The 21,196-nt window shown below is 40.6% G+C and overlaps 1 protein-coding gene across 1 annotated transcript in view; it reads right to left on the bottom strand.

Moving 5' to 3' along the window:
- The window catches only part of abr (ABR activator of RhoGEF and GTPase), a 134,533-nt gene extending 115,391 nt beyond the window's left edge, over positions 1-19,142 (bottom strand). Inside the window, exon 1 of the mRNA XM_078265691.1 lies at positions 18,055-19,142. Within this exon, the coding sequence (XP_078121817.1) occupies positions 18,055-18,874 (820 nt within the window). The 5' untranslated portion in view covers positions 18,875-19,142. The remainder of the gene's footprint in view (positions 1-18,054) is intronic.
- Positions 19,143-21,196: the final 2,054 nt, after the last annotated feature.

The raw sequence follows: 21,196 nt of genomic DNA, 5'->3' as shown, positions 1-21,196 counted from the left end.
TAACCATACCCATTTAATTCATAATATAAACACACAGAGAGAGAGAGAGAGAGAGAGAGAGAGAGAGAGAGAGAGTGAGTATTATTTGTTTGGTCACTTGCACTCAGCCCTGTGTGAGAATTTTTTTTCTAAAGTGTGGAAACGCTCCTTGAAGATGGATGACGATTATCTAGCTATATGTTTTTTTTAGACATGGCCCTTTGTTTGGCGGTTGGGGGAGATGGCAGCAGGGACGAGCTAAGATTATGCATTATTAAAAAGCCTAGAGTGCACTAGAGATGAACGTCTTATTGTTAAATGGGAATGCCTGAAATCATCTGGGGCGTTTTTTCATTATTTGTTATTGTCTGCTAGTTTCTATTTTATTTTGAAGTGAAATGGTGTGATAAGCCCCATGGGTTTTTGTTTTTATCTCAGCTGCGCAAATAAGTAATTTGTCTGTCCTCTGCATTTGTCATAATCACTGTATTTTCTTTCTCCATCAATTCAGGTTTTATCAGTGTGAAAATACATTCAAGTCATTCATCCAACAATTACTTCTGATTCTCCCATTCCTTCTTCCTCTGCGCCGATGTGTGCATGCATGTGTGTTATTAGTATAAAGATATTTTTAAATGACTTTAATTGCTAACACTTTATGACAATTAAGCTCTCAGCATTAAGCTAATCTATTTGTTCGACAAAGCTACAGCAAACAGTGAACAGAAGAAAACCATGAAACCATGAGAGCCGTGTGTGTGTGTGTGTGTGTGTGTGTGTGTGTGTGTGTGTGTGTGTGTGTGTGTGTGTGTTCCTCACAGTTTGTGCTCTGGCAGGCAAGATCCCCTCTCACCTCATTTGCCCTGAATCTCCCCCCTACTCCCTCACCGTCCAATTATGTTGAACGGCCCTGTCTGGCCGACCACTGTGACATAGCTGTGTGTGTCTGCTGTTTCTATATTAAACCCACCTCTGATTTATGATAAGATAGAGCTTCCTAAAATACATCCTGGGGCCGTTTGTGTCAAGGAGAAAGACTAAAGAAGGGACAAAGAGATTGAGGATAGTGTGTGTGTGTGTGTGTGTGTGTGTGTGTGTGTGTGTGTGTGTGTGTGTGTGTGTGTGTGTGTGTGTGTGTGTGTGTGTGTGTGTGCGAGCGAGCGAGAATTCATCCCATGCCAGCTGAATTTACTTTGATCTATTGAGGTCAATGTGAAAATCATCTGAATCATGCTGTGATTGGACAGACACCAGATAAGAAGAACAGCACCTCCACACACACACAGTCAAATGTGCACACACACTGTAAAATGTTGCATGTAGGGCTGGGCAATATATCGATATTATATCGACATATGAGGCTTGATATCGTCTTAGATTTTGTACTATTGTGATATGACACGAGTCTTTTCCTGGTTTTAAAGGCTGCATCACGGTAAAGTGATGTCATTTTCTAAAGTTACCAGACTTACTAGTTGTTGTATTATTTGCTTTTACCCACTTAGTCATTGTATTCACATTATTGGTGATTATATTTTGTGAAAGCACCAAAAGTCAAGTCTACAATATCGCCGCAATATCGACATTGTTGTATTTGGTCAACAATATTGTGATATTAGATTTTTTTCCACATAGCCCAGCTCTAGTTGCATGTGTTATTAATGCTGTTCGATCATTAGTGTTTGTTGCACAGACTAGCTTCATTTTTCCTCTTTCATAGACACACTTGCACACAGAGCTTGTCTGGCATTTTGAAACCAACCCAGAGAAAGGATAACACTAAGAAATCAGTCTGTCCGTCTGTCTGTCTGTCTGTGCACAGCTGCATGTGTGGGGCAGCGTGCATGTATCCAGTCAACAAATTGATTTCTGATCTGACTGAATTCATCAAGTGCCTGCCTATAAACTGCCAAGCCATTATCCGGTTACACAGACAAACACACAACCCATTAATACAGTGGACACAGAGTACAGCAAAGGTACTAATGTCTGAATAAAGAACTACTGCACTCTAGTGTTTAGTTTCTGTCAACACACGTTTAGGAGCTCAAGTAAAGATCTTCAGTGTGTGTGATGGACAGAAATGTTGGAAAGCTAGGAGAGGAATTGACGAGAAGGGATAAAAAGCAAGAATTTGCGTGTTTTACTTACGCTATATGCAGGGTAAACGCGACCTGAAGCATATTTTTACACTTCAAGTTTAACACTGCTTCCGTCACGTGTAACTACAGTGATTGTGTGTTGGGCTCTGAGGGCTACCAAAAAGCGAGTGACTTACAATTCAGTACTGTGCCTGAACGCATCCTGTGTGTAGACACACAAAGAGCACAGTGGCTGCTGTTGCTCATGTTACACCTCCTGTGTAGACACAGTGAATACAGTGTAATACAACCCCTAGTTGAACACTACAGGATGAAAACAAACACACCACACAGCAACACTGCCATTGTCCACATGAGGGTGCTGTGTCCATCTCCTTAACATCCCACGATCCCCTCCAGTTTGGGTGTGCTCTCTCACTTGCGTTATGTCACACAAGTGTTGCATGCACTATGCACCTGTTTACCTTTGGTGTAACCGATAGCCTGGCAGCATGTGACAGACAGTGACACATACAGCGATAGGGGTGAAAAACAAAAACGATCTGAGGGGTCATCAAGAGTTTTTATCAACTTGTATTTTGGCTTCTGGTTCTAAGGCTTAAAGTCAAAAAGGAAATTCAAGACATTGAAGCATCATTTGAGTGATAATATGTGGCACAGGTCAGTAAGCTTGATGCTGAAGCTGCAGAGGGGTTGGTTGGGCAGCTGGCACACCTACCGAGTTAGGTTAACTGTGTCATCCGGACAGAATACAGAGATTGTCATGGTTTTATTTCAGTTAGCATAATAGCTGGTTTGATTTGCATTGAGAGATGATTTTATAGAAAGTACCCCATGCCAATCTCTAGGTATGGTGAAGGGTATGTGATGATGTGGGGCTATTTTAATTCCAAAGGCCAAGGGAACTTTATCAGGATGTATAGTATCCTGGATCCATGAAATAACTGGCCTTTAAAAATACACATCTGCCTGCCTCTATGGGAATTTAACATAGGGGTGTACTTACTTATGCCCCCTGTATTTTAAGGAAGAACATTTATTTATGTACGATACATTATTCATTCACAAAGAAAATTGGTGTCCTTAAAGGTTGGATTTTTAATTTAATTTTAATTTTAATTAAGGCATTGAGATCAATTTCCAAAAGATGATTTTTTTGTTCCTCTTTTCAGTCAACTTTAGCATGGGTTCATAAACTTATGAGCACCACTGTAAGCATAACATCTCTCCATTCATCCAGATCGGCCATGTTTTCAGCTTGGTAATACGTGTATGATTTCACTGTGAGAGCAACAACTATCTATCTGTTAAATACCACCTGAGTCATTTGTCTCACATTCCTTACAATTCTTTTATGCTAAAATAAACCTTGACATTATGGATTTTAGCATTGACGTCATAAAGTGTCTGAAGAACATTTCATGCTCTGGTTTCTGGTCCCTGCAGGGTGAATGAATTACTGTAACTTTTTCACACTTCACCACAACTGAGTGGAAGAATGAACCAACAGGTGACTGCTATGTGTGTGTAGAGGCTGTGACACCAAGAGGCATACAAACATATCTTGAAAAAGAAGAAGCCATCAGAATCAACGGTGACCCATGAAACCTTAACCTAGGTATATACTGAGCGAAATACAAGGTCTCCAATAAAATGAAGGCAGTGTTTGGGAAGGTTTCAGAATTAGTATGGGTTAAAAATCTAATTCTGAGAGCAAACAGCGCTGTGTTGCATTGTTCTCAGTTCATTTGCCAAAGACGGTGTGGCTAGAAAGCAACACATGAACAGACAGTGTCAGCTCCTGCAGGGAGTTCCTCAACACTGTGCAGATAGCTTGAACGCAATAGAAGGAAGACACAGCTTTCTACTGGAGTGAACTTCTCCCAGGTGTAATGCCATAATGTACTTTTAACCCTAGACCTGCAGGCTCAGTGTAGCTAGTGTTTCCACATGGGATCGCACACAATGACACTCAATACTCACATCGGGAGCTCCTGTGACCTGAAACTCTTTCCTTTCTTTGACGCGGACATTGACTTACTGTAGTCAGATAACTGGCAAGAAAGCTTTTCCACCCTGACTGTCTTAGCACAGAAAAAACTATTATATTATGTTGTGTCATAACTAGAGCACTAAGTGGTTTTGTTTATGCAATAATTGGAAACCTTTCAATGCACATATCTGTTTATTTGTTCATCTGTTTCTGTTCCTACCTAGCAATAGGAGGAAGTGAAAGTGATGAGCGTAGCAAAGTAAGTCCTCAAGACATTACCCAGCGCCCACTGGGACAGAGAACTGAGAATGCCGTCATGTTCCTTTTTACAGGTGTTTTAAAAGTGTTACACTTGGAGGCCAATGTTTCAATAATTCCCCTGTGTGTGGCTGACAACAGAAATGCCTTTCTTGAGAAGCATACAGAAGTGAAGGAGTGGCAAAGGCTGGAAAGAAATGATGCCAATGCTGAGAAAGAATAACTTCAGGTCAAACAGAAAGCCAGGTCATGAGACCATCCATATGAAAAGGCAAAAGTCTAAGCTAAGTCTATAAAAGGTGATGGTCCACGACATTCCAAGAAAACATTTTTCCCCATGGCTGCCATCTGACACGGTAACACTGTCACCATGGGAACTTCACACACCAGCAGGGAGAACACAAGCCTGACATTAAGGAATAGAACAAGACTGCAATCACAACTTGTTCACTGGACATTTTATACACAATAATCCCACATAGTTTGAGATTTTGGCTCTTTTTGTTACACTAATCTCTCTAAGCATTAGGAACAAAAATGTCAACATCAGTCTCCTCCTTATACCCTTGCAATCATATGAAACAGCTAAACAAGGAACAATTGTTCTTCAGATCATGTTTTCTGTCCTAACCAGTCTGAGTCGGCAGATGTTGACCACTGGCCTCTCACTAGCCAACCGACTTCCTTCTGAATCAAGTGATCCACCTAAAATGCTACTACTGATGAAAACATGACAACTTAAAACTATCCATATGCAAAATGTTTCTCAATAACCATTTACATCCCCCTCCTCTTCCTGGTGTAGAACAACAAGCTATGACAAGTTCACTGTAGTACTGTTACTGATCACATTCACTACCATTTCATTACACAGCGCTCACCCCTGGTTAATGAGCGGAACTAGGTTTTAGACTCATACTTTCAAAACGGAGCTTGATGCATAAATCAAGGCATGACTTTATATTTTGATTAGTGCAGTGTCTTCATTTGGGCTTTAGACAGTATGAAATTTTACTTTTTATCTTATATTATACATTTTATATAATATTTAAAAAAAGAAAAAAAAAGGTATATATAGTAAGCACCCACTGAAGTAAAGCGACAATGTCGTTAGCAGCTAACGTTAGCTGGTTAAGAAAGAGATAGAGACAAAAACTATACAACTCTGTAAAGAGCAAAAAAACTGAAACTTTGGTCACTCTGGCCAACAGGAGCTAACTGACACTGCTAACACTGGCTCTTCACTTTGATACAGAGTAATAATCTAAGCTCACAAGCCAGTCTAGCTAGTTAGCCGGCTAAGTAGGTAGCATGTGAAGCACTGTTAAGCCGACGATAAGGCTTAAAAGCGAGTGTCTGCATACTGCATATATATTTAGCAGCAGCCTATAGATGGTTAATTCAGACTAATTTTAGCATTGTTATTGCACTAGCTAACAGGAGCTAACTGGCTAAAGTTGGTAACAGTTGTGTTAGTTTAAGAGAGGCAGAAATATGAAATAAAAATAGACTTCTAAAAAATTATGATTACAATTATCACGTAATTATTTATATCACTTTGGGGTTCCATGCAACATGCAGGAATCTCAAAGAATTAAAACCATGGAAAATGGACCATGAACAGTTTTTGGTGATGCATAATTAAATGGTTGCATATTGACGCCCTGCAGTCAAAGTCTCACGCACACATGCGCACGCGCACCCACACACACGGCAGACATAGCAGTCAGCCAATCAAAAGTGGCCTAGTGTTTTCCCTGATTTCAGACTGAGATTAGGTCTAAATGCCAACAATAAAAAATGAGTGTGTATGGCTGCATACAAGCTGTGTCTATGGAATTAATGAATGACAGATATAAAAGCACAAATGTATTGAACTTGCTTTGAACTGAGCTCACGTCACACAGCATAAGTAAAAGTACATGTAGCTCAGAATCATTCCCACACAGACACAATGAATGATGACTTTAAAATATCAACAAATCTTATATATTAGCTACATTGTTAGCAACCAAAATATTTTGTGAATCAGAGTTGCCCTTACAGACTGAGAGCTAAGGGGAAAATAGAAACCACAAAGAGAACAGGATAAAGTGAGTTTCTTGTGGTGGAGTTACTTGTACTATGTAACCAGTGTTGTACATTACAATCTTTTTTTTTTTTTTTTACTCATGTGCTTTTCCCTTAATTTCTGTTAATTCACAAAATGAACAACAGTAAAATGATTGACGTCACTGTGTGCCCAGATAGCTCAGTTGGTAGAGCGGGGGCACATATATAGAGGTTTAATCCTCGACGCAGCGGTGCAGGGTTTGACTGCGACCCTTTGCTGCATGTCATTCCCCCCTCTCTCTTATTGACGTCACTTTCACCAGTGGTTTGTTCATTATGCAGTGCTGTAGCAGAGCCATGTGAATCAGTTAACTGACAGGAAAACCACCACTCTCTGTCGCCTGTGTCTTGCAGCTGCTCATCTCAACTTGATTTGAATTGGACAGAATTTCACGTCAAGAATTTTGCATTTCCTGTACCTAAATATTCCCCCAGTGTAAAATCCTAGCGCCGAGCCATAATCTGAAGGAAACCCAGTAAGTGAGATAGCAGGTTCAGTTTGTTTGGGTAGTTTTTGTTTATAAAATGGGTTTGACTGCAGGCAAGAGAGGGTGAGGGAGGGTTGATCCAGCTCAGCCCTGTCTCAAGGGAGATGGGAGCAGTAGCAGGGGCTTTTGTTGGTGGATGGAGGGTAGGGCTGAAAGCCCGTATTTAACACGATTACTCATTGACTTTTAGAAAAGATGTTGCAATTATTGAACTTTAAAAAACAGGTTAAATAAATCAACAGTGAAAAACACCTTGAACCGGGAAATTTTCTTTAATACCTTTCCCATTTGAACTTTTTTTTCCATTAAGAACACAAGACAAAATAATGTTTTTACTTGCAAAACGTAATGTGCAAAAATAATCGTTTTTTTCTATTATTCTGTTTTTGTGATCGTTAGGAGCCAAAATCGTAATCCCGATTAAAATTTCGATTAATTGTACAGCCCTAATGGAGGGTAGAGCTTTGTGTCTAGATGACCATCACCTCCGGTGGCCTCTCAATGTTTCCTCCTAATAACCTTTCCGGTATAGCTATGTCCTGAATCACAAACCCCTGGGAGGTCCCCGCCTTTGTTGATTCTAGGAATGGATGCACACATTTACAAAAGGCAGTGCGCCAAATGTCCCTTAAGTGACAGTAAGCTGGTGGGAAATCACGTCTCGTTAACAAAAGCTCTACTTTAATGGAGTTCATAGTTCATATTGTTGTCGGAACCAGACTAGCTCTACTGTAATAAAACTAACTTTGTGGAACTGATTTTTTTTATTATTAATATTTGCTTTCTAATGTCCCGTGTTCTACCTCATTAGGTGCAAGTGCAAACACCACAAATGTGACACTGGCAAATGCACCTCCACCACTTTCATTACTCATCACAGTCTCAGCAGTTAATCATTGTGGCTGCTGACGTCAGAAGGACATTGCATCACAGGATTCTATGTGGGGTGACAGTAACCTTACAGAGTGTTACTTGAACCTGAGATTGGGGAGGGAAATCCTGATATGTTGAAAAAAAGCCCCTGAGATTTGCACACACTTCTGATAAAGTCACCAGGTTATGTACATTACTGTAGATTGCTATCACAAACATGACAGTGATTATGAGAAAAAAAGGACATATGCAACATGTATTCTGAGAAACAGAATGTGACACTGATTTGTGTATGTGTGCATGTGCCTTCCTACATACTGTGCTAGATGTAGATTTTAGACCTTGCATATAGAACTACGGTCAACTCCTGCAACCATCTCAGAAAGCAACGATGCAATGATGCTGCAAAAAACCACACCTCCTCCTCTATCACAGAGACATCCTGCCTGCCTGCACGAACACACATTCATCACCAAGGTAACACAGGGACAAGTCCAACTATAAATAGTACTTTAGTTTGGAGGATTTAAATCCATGAGTTATTTTACTGCCTTACTGCCACTTTGAACATATATTAGATTTGAAGCTTTCTGTCCTTGCTGTTAAAGCTGTATGTTAAAGCTGATTCTGAAAAGAAATTGTCCCATTGTTTCAATTACTGCTCCACAGGAGGTTATAGCGCTAGCTCTTATGCAGTTACTTGAACATAAAGGATTTAAACTTACTATATAAAACCACTATTTTGATGCATCATCATCACAGTATAAAAAAACATCGCTTTCAAAAGGGGTAAATATGCAACAGAATTCACAATCACAATCTCCCTCTCTTGGGTTACAAGAGAAAAACAATACAGGGGCTGCCTGCAACGATTATGATTTTCATTTTTCAATTTATTTTAATGATTTAAGAAAATAATCTTAAGTGTATGCGATGTCAACAAAGTGAATAAAAGAGCCCCAGGTGACATCCTAAGATGTTTTTTCCCCAAAACAGCCGTTCAAGACACAGATATTCTTTAATATTCATGGCGAACATTTAAGCCCTGCGTTTTCCTTTTACGTACTACACATAAAGGAGTGAAACAAGACACTGACATATCACAGGAGCAGCCATATGTCTACCTGAGCTCTACAGCAGTGTTGCCTAGGAAAAACATATCAGATGAGACAGAGGGGGAATTATTTTTTTTTATTTTTTGACTGTCTGCTACAGTGTAAAGCCTTCACTTCACTGTAAGACACTGTAACTTGAGCTGTTAAAACTGTCCGGCAATAATATAATCCATACCAACCAGAAGTGTGTACACAGGATATACAATGGAGCTTTAAAGCCTGAAAACTTCACATGTTTATGAGAAAAGCACAAACCAACAATCAAGACTCGCTGCCATTCACACCACAGAGTGTTAAAATGGAAACAATATGACAGGCCCATAGATCCTCTGCTGCTGCACAGGATGGGCCTGGACAAGCCCTGCTTGTCTGAGGGAAAGAAAGAGCCAACCCAGGGGAAAGGTGAAATGTGTGTGTTATTCAGCAATCGCTCTTTAGTAGAGTGACAGGGGCAGGTTTTCCTACATCAAGTGATCAACAACAACGGTGCAACAGCCTTATCAAAAATAATCAGTGTATTATTTCATCATTATGCCGACGATGTACAAAGAAATGAAAAGTGAACCGAGAAGCAGGATGACAACGCATGATGTGCCGCCACAAAATTTGGGGGTCGAATCATTTCCTTATCTAATGAATTATTTGTGAGTAGAACGTGGTGATTTTCAACTTTTCGATTGCAATCCTTTTTCTCTTCAGTGTTGACACGGTCATGTTGGATTTGATCATTATCTCACCTCACAAACAACAAGCTGCACATTTATACTTTGGGTCTAATAGGACTATTCAAATACGGCCTGGTCTATACCCACGACCTCCCACTTTCGGGATTGCCCCGTTGCCGCCGGAAATTCCGCCGTTTGTCATTATTTTCGATAACAAGTTCCTTCCCGAGGCTATTTTCCAGCAGCACCGGGGCTCCGTGCAGCGCTTAATGCCACTCATGACGATTTTGATTGGTTTAAAGAAATGCCAATAAACCAGAGCACGTTTTTCTCCAATCCCGGAATGCTGCGTGGACTAGCCAGACCCTCCTCTGCAGCTCTGCAGCGTTGTGGAGAAAGGTCTGGAAAAAACGAGACTAAATACGGCCTATACACTGAAGTGCTAAGATTAAACTTGTTGTTCCCCAATTGTATGTTATGACAGGACCTTCACCCCAAAGACTTCAATCCCAAAATGATACGTCCACAGTTAGAACCAAAACACTTGTTACCACAGAACATCTCGTTATTAGTGTTACTATTTATGTAATGTCTCCCTAACATGTTGCCCACGAGGTTTTTATAATAATTACAATACCCAGCCTTGCTTGTGTCAACTATACAGAATTTCATATTTAAAAACTTTAAAAAGTGCAACACATTTAAATTTAAGCAAAGTGTGTGCTAAACTTTGTGCATGACAAGAGTTTCGTTTTCTGAGCAAGCACCTGCCAGAGAAGTGTGCTATAGGTAAGAGGAACAGAAAGCAGTGCTCTCAGCTGGGCCATTGTTGGCTAAGTGACTTAGGAACAAACAGCTCTTAATTAATTGACCCAATGAACTTTAAGTAAACTATCACGTTTTCTTTGCTAGCTGAAACTTTATCGCCAATTAAACAGTGATTAATCACACTTTACTGGGAGGCGTGCAGAAATAAAAAAAACATTTCTCTATGCAGATCAAAGATGCTGTGGGTTAAAAATAAACAAGATATTACACTTCATCACACGCCCTCATTCTGCCGTGAGTTTGCTTGCAGTTGCGCTCAATAAAAAACAGACATTTCTTCATTGAAATGCTTTGAATAGTTAGGATAGCTGAAAACTGGAGTCTGTCTATCACTCCTAACAGTTATCTGCTGCATGCTGGCACGAATGGACTGGAGATAATGCAAAACAAACACCAGCGAAAACTATTTTCAGACTCGCTCAGCCTCAGTGAGATTTCTGAATCAACAAAACCATCAAGTTCAACAAAGCTTAGCCTAGGTTAACAGTCTCTTATTTATTTATTTATATATATATATATATATATATATATATATATATATATATATATATATATACACACACACACACACATACATATATACACATACAGTATATATATATATACAGTGGATTACTCCAGGTTTAGACCAGCACTGTGCTGTGAATCAGAGGTGAATCACACCATACGGAGAGGCCAGACCTATTGCTTCAGACACACATGGCCTGATGGGTGACCTCTTCCCAGCAAACGCACAAAGGCATCAGCATGAGCAAGAACCCCGGCATAAGCCCACTGCTGGTGCGTATGAGCATGTGGGACTAAGACAGGACTACATCCCATAATGCCAAGTGACCAGGAGCCAGAAAACTGCTGTTACTTCAATTAAAAAGCTTGATCTCACAGCCAAGCAGGCAGAGGCCCCCAAAATGTTTCTAGTTCTTCCCACAGCTCTCCATTGTTTATAGCCACAATAAGGACTTTCCACTGATTATCCCATTGGTCAGAGCGAAACATCATTATCCTGCTGGACAACAAAGAGGGAATAGATTAAGAGACTTACAGTAAGTGCTTATCCTTACTGTCCCACAGGTTTATGGGAAAATACACCCCCTACAATGAAAGACAAACAGCATATCATGATTACAAAACTCACGCAGGGGTTTTCTTTTCATTTTCTTGGTTCATCCAATTTTGTATCTGAGATACGAGACCATCTCTTGAGCCACAAGATGCTCTCACATTGAGTCGTGTCCAATGACCATCTTTTAGAGCTATTTCCCACACAGCAGGGTTATTATAGTAAACTAAAAAGAAAACTAAAGTGAAAATAAGCAGTGAAAAATAGTTTTAGTAAACTGAAGCTAAATAAGAGTCAAACTAAAACAATATTGACTGAATAAAAAACTAATAATAATCAAATAAAAATGAACGTAAAATAATTTCAGGTTTAGGTTTTTAGCTATAGCCTAATATTTCAATACCGAAAAAAAGGAGACAGCATGGATTTCCGTCAACTCCCGCGACATTGAACTAAGAAATTGACCGTACTCCAGGAGAGGGCGCTGTGCCTCAATAGCTTCACATCGGACACTAAAGTAGCACGAAGATTAAACATTACACATTAAGGCTAGCCTGGTTGACACCAGACCCTTCTCAGTTGTAACTGAGAGTGGGTCTGGGCAAGCTTCATTCACAGCCCATTTCCAAAGGGGCGTCACCAACGGACGTCGCTCAAATGCCTCTGGGCGCAACTGGATACTCCTTCAACCAATCAGACCAACGAGCCGGGTGACGTAGCAGCGACAGCGGCATCAACGGGTTGCTGCGCTTTGGTGGCCGTCATGTTGAACGTAAACATAAAGCTGTTTGCCGTCGCTGCGCTATCGTCATCGTGTTGTCAACGGTTGTGATTGGCGCCTCGATTTGGAGAAAAAAAAATTCATTTGAAAATTCAAAACTATGACTACAACATATGTTCTTGACAAAGTACGACATTTCAACAAAAGTGTGTTTAAATGACAGCCTTCAAATATGACACATGCAATTTTCCACTTCTGGTTAAAATTATTTCAACATCTAATCAAACGAGGCTGAGTGCCTTCCTCAATCAATTTCACATGAAGACAAAGCTTTAGTGTCAGTATTCATTGCACTGGTGTCTAGTTTAGGGGTGCATGATATATCGACTCAATATCGTTATCGCGCTATCACGTTGCGCAATATTATATCGAAAGTGTCGCAATAAGTATGCAATATTTTGTTTATTTTGTGGAGCGCTGCGTCCCGTCCGTTGGCTTAGTTGTGTTTGATTTAGAGCCCGCTTGAAACACTATAATGATCATGTTTCATTGGCCAGTTACCGTGCCACTTGCACATGTTAGTGCAGCTCAGCGTACTGGTCCAGTACGTAACAAACCCTATGGAGCGAACCACGGGTGTGCATATTTTGACAGAGTGACAACAAAACAGAACAAAAGTACAACAGGACAACAGGACACAAAGTTGTGTCCTGTTGTCTTTATTTATTTTATACTGTCCAACCAGTAAAACAGTCATTTTGCAGTTATTTATTTATTCATGTTGTACCAGTCCAATATGACCGTCAGTTCAAATAAACCTTGTGTTGTAAGAAAACTTGTTTAATTTGTTATTAATCTATTTTGATGTGCTTTCCCGTAACTTTTTGTAATTTTACATACGTTTTGAAATATTGAAATTAATATTGATATCGCAATATTCATAATCAATATCGCAATATCACATTTTATCAATATCCTGCAACCCTAGTCTAGTTGTTACTACGGTGGCCGACAGGGGCAAACACCCTGCAACTTAAGAAAACACACGCAAATAGACAAAACACAAGCAAATTAAGAAAACATCTTCATTAATTTGACAACACGTGCAGCATTCAGCAAACGCGCTGCAAATACCACAACACAACCAAATACATAAACGCACTGCAAATGAAAAACGATGCAAAAAGAAAAGCACACAAACCCCGAAAAAAGAAGCGATGCAAAAGAGGAGGAGAGAGAGAGAGAGAGAGAGAGAGAGAGAGAGAGAGAGAGAGAAAGAAAGAAAGAAAGAAAAGAGAGAGAGAGAAAGAGAGCAACTGCATAGACTGTAAATAAGTCTATGTTTGAGATATGTTTGGTGGGTGTGTCTCGGCTCAGGTCACAGGTGATACTCAATCAGCAGAGACGTCTGTAAACTCGTGGTAATAAAAAATTTAAAACTGCTTCAGCGTTTAACGTTGACGTTTGTTTAAGCCATATTACATGAGAGGGTTTCATTTCGAGGTCTGAAAGGCGCATTACTGAAGTATAGGCCTCCTCAAGTGGAATATTGTGATTATACAACAACGGTTACCAACAAAATAGGTGATCAATCTGTAATCATATTGTGGAGCAATTCGCTCTTGAAATACAAAAAACCAAAAATAGACAGGATTTCTAGTCTCTCCCTGTTTAGTAAACCAGCTGAATTACCGTGGGATTTATCAAACTGAATAAATCCCGCTGGCACATATAAACACAAAACTGCTTTGCTAACTCAACGTGTTGTAAGTAAGACTGCTGAAACAGTTATTGTATTCATTAGCATGACTGCTGTACTGTTTAGTTCACAAACATCCAACACACCAAAGTACAAACACATAGCGGACCAGACGCAAGCTTTTATTCTGAAAAGTCGAAGCTCGGGGACGGCACCAGCTGGGAGGGCATGAGACGGGAGCATAGACTGTATATTATTAATACATTATGTTATTATTAATAATAATAATAATAATAATAATAATAATAATAATATGAAGTCTATGGAGTTCTCCAGGCTGCAGCCATACCCGACTCTAATAGAAAGGCAGAGCGCTCTCTCCCAGTGGGGTCGAAAATCCAGCTGTTCCACTAGCTGCTCCCTCTAGAGGTCTGGAGAACTTCTGTTGTGTAATCTGGATGCTGCGTTTTTTTGTTGCATTTGTTTTCGGGGTTTGCATGCTTTTCTTTTTGCATCGTTTTTTCATTTGCAGTGTGTTTATGTATTTGGTTGTGTGCATTTGCAGCGCGTTTGCTGAATGCTGCACATGTGTTGTCAAATTAAAGAAGTTGTTTTCTTAATTGGCTCGTGTTTTGTCTATTTGCGTGTGTTTTTGTTGCAGGGTGTTTACCCCCGTCGGCCACCGTACGTTACAGAGGGGAAACACTGGCCCTGAAAGGGACATCCTGTCCGGCTAATATTTTTATATTTTGGGACTCTCGATTCAAATAGTAAAGCCAGTCATTTACCAGAATCCTTTTTATATCATTCAGACCAGTTACTAGCTAAATACGGTAAATCCCTTTTGTTATCATTAAATGCCATCAACAGAACCAGACAAAAAAAGTGAAACCATGAGCTAACAATTAGTACTAAGCCACCCATAATCCTCAAATTATGAAAGGAAAGAACAGACTGGGGCACAAGGATGTCTTACAAAAATCTTTTGTCTGCTGCCTTCCTCAATCTATTCTCATGTTCAAATTAGTCACTGACTGACTCTTGACTCATGACATGCAGACAATCTCCATCAATATTGCCACACTTTCTCGAGGAAGTCTCAAAGTAATGCCACAGTATCATTTGTGTGAATCCTGCTTCCCGGCTGAGCCTTAGTATTATTACTTTAACTCATAGATACTTTCCCCAGGGCTGTAAGGAAATAGATTTTGTGTTCACCGGGGCACCAACCCTACCTCTTATAAGACTAGGACTACCAACAAGTCATTAGCGATTGCTTTTAATTTTTGTTCCATATTGATTATTCCTGATGAGCTGACACACCTTAAAGAAATAGCCCAGACTTAGATGAGAGCCAACATACATAGCACAAAAACTGGAAAGAGCAGAAACAGCCAGCCACGCTCTGTCCGAAGGTTCATCATTATTTTTGATTGATCTAGAAAAAGGCTTTACTTACTTTTACTGTTAAAACAATTTTGTAGATGCTTTCATCTTACTTGTCGTTATTATTTTTAATCTGTGGATTTAAGTAGGCCTATAATCTAAGGGTCTCAACAGTTCCCTTAGCTCTCACTCCCAACAACACTGCAGCTCCCTCGGGGCTGATCTAACACCACTAACGGACCTCTTTATTTTTGGCTCTGAGCTACACATGACAAAACTGTTCCCAAAGGTCAGACTCCAGTTCCCAAAAGTCCGACTCATAGATAGACTACTTAATGTCGAAAGCGTCACACAAGGAAAATACTGTACACACTAATGCAACAGCATACATTCTATAATTCTCTGTTTGAATACGGACCAAAAGCACCTTGGGCCCTGTCTGAAGTAAACCACTAATCTGCATTAATTTCCTGTTTGGCCCCTATCTGAAAATGTTTATTTTGCAGCAGACTTTGTGGTAATAGGCTGATACCTACACCACCACTTAGAGCATTGGTCCTGAGCCAAACTTAGGCAGGGTCTCTATTGTTTTATGAAGTCCGCTCCAAATGGAGGAGCTGGCTAGTCACAGCAGGATAAAACAACAGCCAGAATTAAATAAATCACATAACATTGTTGACCAATTGTAAGCGACTGTGGATCACAGGACAGTGAATGAGGCTGTGCTAAAATATTGACCAGCTGGTCAGTCTGTGCACAATGGGATGATCAAAGTCAAATACAACACATGCATTTGTTGATAAACCATTTTGTCTATTAAAATATGCCATATTTTATTAAATTGATACTGCCATCTAAAGATGTTTTAGTTACTTTATGTCTTGCACTTTAAGATGTCGTTAGTTACTGCCCAGCCCCCTGCAACACTTTAAATGATTTTGCTCTCCATGAGCCAGATTAGGGCTGCACAATATGAGGAAAATAATATGCGATAATGTTGTTGAATATCGCAATAACGATATTACTTGAGATAAATAAACAGATATTAAAGTGTACTGTGGTGTAGCTGCTTTCGGTATTCTGCTAAAATACGACAACATGCTTGTTTGAAACAAACGAAAGTCGTTTCCAACATTCTTTTATGTAACAAATTGAACATTGAATTGAATATAAAAGGCACCACTAAAAAAAGAATTAGTTTCTTTTTAAAGTGTAATTTTTTACTGATATTTTCTGTCAACTAGTCTCACTTTGCCAGACCCTCCTCCAAAGCGCACTGGAGGAGGGTCTGGCTACTCCACATAGCATTCGGGGGAAGGGAGGAAAACGTGCTCTGGTTTATTGGCATTTCTTTAAACCAATCACAATCATCTTGGGCGGTGCTAAGCTCCAGAGAAAAGCCGTGGTTCGCTGCAAAATAGGCTCAGAAGGAACTTGTTTCGGTGGAACGTGTACATTTAAAGGTGCAGTAGGTAAGCCTTATAAAACTAACTTTCTGTCATATTTGCTGAAACTGCCCCTATCTTCCAGTAGAACTACATGAAGCAGGTCATTAAAAAAAAAATCCGGCTCCTCTGGCACCACCTACAGCCTGTAGTGAGATTTGCAAAGATCCACCGCTCCCTGTTCAGATGCACCAACAGGGCCGGGGGTCTAACTGTGTATCAATCACTGCTCGTGTCAATTCATTCTCCCTTGTGGGGGGAGGGGCTTAGGAGACCATTTTGGGCTTTAGCAGAAAGGGGGGCGGGACTGTTGTCGATGTTCACATTTTTTGGCTAAGTCCTGGATCTTCCCAATCCTACCTACAGCACCTTTATAAGTTGTTTTAGTCATGCAACAGAAAACTTATATTGGACAGATAGTCTAGCTCAGTGTTCCCCAATAACCGGTAACGGGCCGCACAGAAAAAAATTACCGGATTCTCTCCCGTCTCTCGCGCGTCTCTTCCTCTTGACACATGTCACGTGACATTTACCGCTCAATAAAGCCCACAAACTTGCTAAAAAATGAGTAAACAAACGTCTTTGCAGAGCTTTTTTGCTCAGGGGAAAAGGCCAGCGGAGGAGGAGACAGAAGAGGAGCCTACAACTTCAAAGAAAAAGAAATTTAACAGACAATACCAGGAGTCCTACTTAAAATACGGATTTATCGCAACAGGTGATGTGCCAAGCCCGCTCTGCATAATATGTGGCGAAAAGCTAGCAAATGATATATATATATATATTTTATTAGATATTTGTTTTCATGCTGGTCGTATCATTTTATTTTGTCGTGTTTATCCACCACACCTTTAAGACCGGTATGTGAAAATATGTCTTACATGAAACCGGTCCATGGCGCAAAAAAGGTTGGGGACCGCTGGTCTAGCTAGCTGTCTGAATTTACACTGCATAGATCAGAGAAAAGGTTAGCCATAGTCCTCATAAATCGACCGGAGTTTAAAATGCCAACAGAAAGGAAGCCCAAGGCAACGGATATTCGGCCTAAATGAGTGAAATCCAGCGGATTTTCCGGTGGCAATGGAGCTTTCAACTGACACGAAAAAAATCTCTTAGTGTCTATCGCGATATGGCGCAGCCTATCGCGATTTGTACTGCCATGACGATAAAAAAAAAGATAGTGTGCAGCCCTAAGCCATATTTAAGAAAAAAAATAGGCTGCTTGTCATCATATTTTATTTGTTAAAGAAGTAATATTGTGTGTTTTTATTTTTATTTCTCGTTTTATCACCAGTAATAAGAGCAATGGTAGTGTTGACATCAAAATGATTACCTGCAGAGGAGTCGTCGTCATGGTCGGAGCTCAGGTACCCATCACTCCTCCTGTCAGGGGTGCTGCACCCGGAGCCCCGAGAGGCTCTGCGGCGAATATTCGGGAAGGACGGGGACAGCCTGCCGCCGTCGTCGCCCGAGTCAAAGTCCCTGCTGTGGCGGAAAGGCAGCCGGGTGTCCCGGCAGGCGTTGGACGTCCTCTGGTTGTCCCTGCCGACGCTCTTTGGTGCCAACAAGTTATTCCTGACGAAATTTGCATTCAGCTCTGTATACTCGTATTCTCGGTCGCTGCTCACCTCGTTATCATTCGGTTGAAAGACGCCAGTTGGGGCCGGTTCCCCTCTCAGAAAGATGGGTTTCCGTGGCGGGACAGGGATCGGAACGGGCTTACCTGTCTTGCCGCTGAACCTGCTCCGTTCCCGCCCGAAGGAGCTCATGACACCCGCTATGTTACCTGCCGCGTGGAGACTCACGCCTCCAGAATCAGACACCTTGGCCCTCTGCCCGTCGCCCTCATCATCCCGCCGCTGTGGAATTCTAACATGCCCCGTCTTAGAAAAGGCAAATGTGGCAGCGTTAAAGTTTTCATCTTTGCCTTCAAACCTTTCCGGGTCGTTTTTCTTCTGTCGAGCTATGGTGGTCTGCAGGTAGATCACCTTGAATTTCTCCTCCGCCAGAGCCTTCTGGAGCCTCTTTAGGTTTGCTTTACATTTCTCCAGCTCCGACTCGATGTCCTCTACAGAGTTCAAGTCCATTTTGGGTACTTTTCCGTCGGGAAATTCATTCCTCCAATGTTTTGCAAATTCCTCCTGCTCCCACATATCGACGTTCAAACCGTATTTTTACAGTCTATGGTGAAAACCGGGCTTTCCGCCAACCGCAGTCTCGTAAAAGTCAGAGAGAAATGTTGGGGCTATTTGTTCTGTGTCTTTAAAACAGTCTGTCGCATATATTTCCTTCCTCTCCTGAGAAAAAAAACTGTCTGTCGATATTAACTTGACTGCTTTCTGACCATCTTCAACCTCCCACACAACGTAACAGCAGACGTTCGTGTCTGTGCGCGCAGTGAGTGTGAGAGATGCGGATTACAAGTTTGCTACTACGCTGAAAAGTTTCATGACTTCCTGTATTGAGACGTGCTGCCTTCAAGTGCTGCTCGGCCAAATTGTATCTATATAGTTTTTTATAACAATCAAATCAATGCAGCACACCTAATTTAAAAGCTGATGTGTTCGGCTTTGGTTGAAAAAAATCAATAACATTGTTCCTGTAGCTTTAACATTTAGAAATCAACCACAGAGTTACACAGGCCTACTTTCTGCTAGATAACCAGGGTGGCAAAGTGTGTTGTAGGCTAGGTCAAATTTAGCATAAGTAATATTAAAATAGTTAGGATAAAGCAATAAAAAACAACAACACAATAAATGATAAGACGTAATGTAGAAACACACTATTTCGCTATGGTCGTAATATCACAAAACGTGAGTAGCCAACTTGCATTACTGAAGACAGGACTGTACTGTAAAAAGGATGGCACTGTGACTAGAGCTTGTCTGACACCAGTCTTCTTGCCTCCAGCTGGTTGTTTGACATAAAGGAAGGGGGAAATCTGCTATTGTTTATCAGGCTGCTTGCTATTGGGCCTCAAAGAAAACACTCTGCTGGCACCACAAACCCACGTTTCTATATGCATTTGTGCATGCACCTCGGACACAGGCAAATGCCATAACTCACAGTAGATGCACACATCCTCATTATCTTGCTTTTTTTTGGTTGATGCTATGTTATCACTGCAGAAAAATGTGACCCTTGCCAAACCTTTTTTTACCTACTTGATGTGTGGCACACCAGACTTTACATTAAAAAAAAATTAATTTAGCAATGGAAAAAAAAGTTATATCTTACCTTGAAAATGTTTGATCATAGTGATTTTCATGAATGACGATTACTCAAAGGGGTAAACATAAAATCCAGTCACCTTCATTTCAGTGGGATACATGCAGCTGCGTCCAGATACAAACTTGGTAAGCAGCCAAGCAAGAGACTTCCAGTAAAATAAAGTTGTAATTCAATACAACAGAGGAGAAAGTTTTCGCTACGGACAGAGAACTATAAGGGAGGGTGGAGGCAGAGATGGACGCTTGGTATTTTCAAGTGCCTGTTTGGATCCCTGCCCAGAACGGAAAGATCATTCTCCTAAAAGCTTCCAGTAGCCAGATGAAATCATTGATCAGCACTCGTTGCGGGCCTCAGTGCCCTGATTGGGTTACTGTAATGAATAGATGGGAAAGGCCATGACCAGCCTGGAGTCATGAAACTGAAATACTAATCACAAGCCTGACATGAAGTAGCAGAAAATGTATGAACTTTTTTTGGTAATCTACAAGTGTTCACCAAAGTCAGTTTGTGGAATTCAGAAGTGTCTGCCTCAGCTGAAACAATGCTCAGTAAAAAGATAATGACATGACTATGCACAAAGAATGGAGTTGGCAGACAGCATTCTTTACATCTCATTCCCAAAGCGCTATGCAACTCACCACCGTTTGGATCCAAACATACATGTAAGTTATCCTAAGAATGCAACAATACGACAAACAGTCTTGTATTATCTTACTGATATACTCAAACGTTACATTTTATGTCATCTAGCTCTTCATACACCATACATGTTTTGCCACACCTCTTGACCTACTTTATTCCCATTCGATTTCAGATGTTCTGGGCGCCTGTGATGTCGAATGGAATTGAGACGCAACCAGTAGCGTGAGGCAAAAAACAACAGGATGAAAGACATGAACAAAATCTCCAGTTATGCTGTTATTGTTACATTTACTGTATACTCTCAAAAAGGATGCGTCACTTCAACATGTGTGTGTCTTCTATAAACACTGAACATGATATCTGCAACATACTGCATACAGTACATACACAAGGTATTAGTAACCGCGTACTGCACAATGTTGTGTTACAATGCAGTGTCAACACTTGTGTGTCAAACATGTTCTATGCCAAAAAAAGACAGAGCTATGCTAAAAAAATGATTAAAAAAATAAATAAATAAGAATAAGCTTTGGTCAGGATTTCCAATTTTCAAATTATTATCTATTTAAATAAATTGAGCCGTCAAATGTCTTATGAATACT

The sequence above is a fragment of the Sander vitreus genome, chromosome 13 (assembly GCF_031162955.1).
Source record: "Sander vitreus isolate 19-12246 chromosome 13, sanVit1, whole genome shotgun sequence".
Taxonomy (NCBI): domain Eukaryota; kingdom Metazoa; phylum Chordata; class Actinopteri; order Perciformes; family Percidae; genus Sander; species Sander vitreus.
Note: the sequence above shows the minus strand (reverse complement) of the source record. Positions and strands in the feature narration are given on the sequence as shown.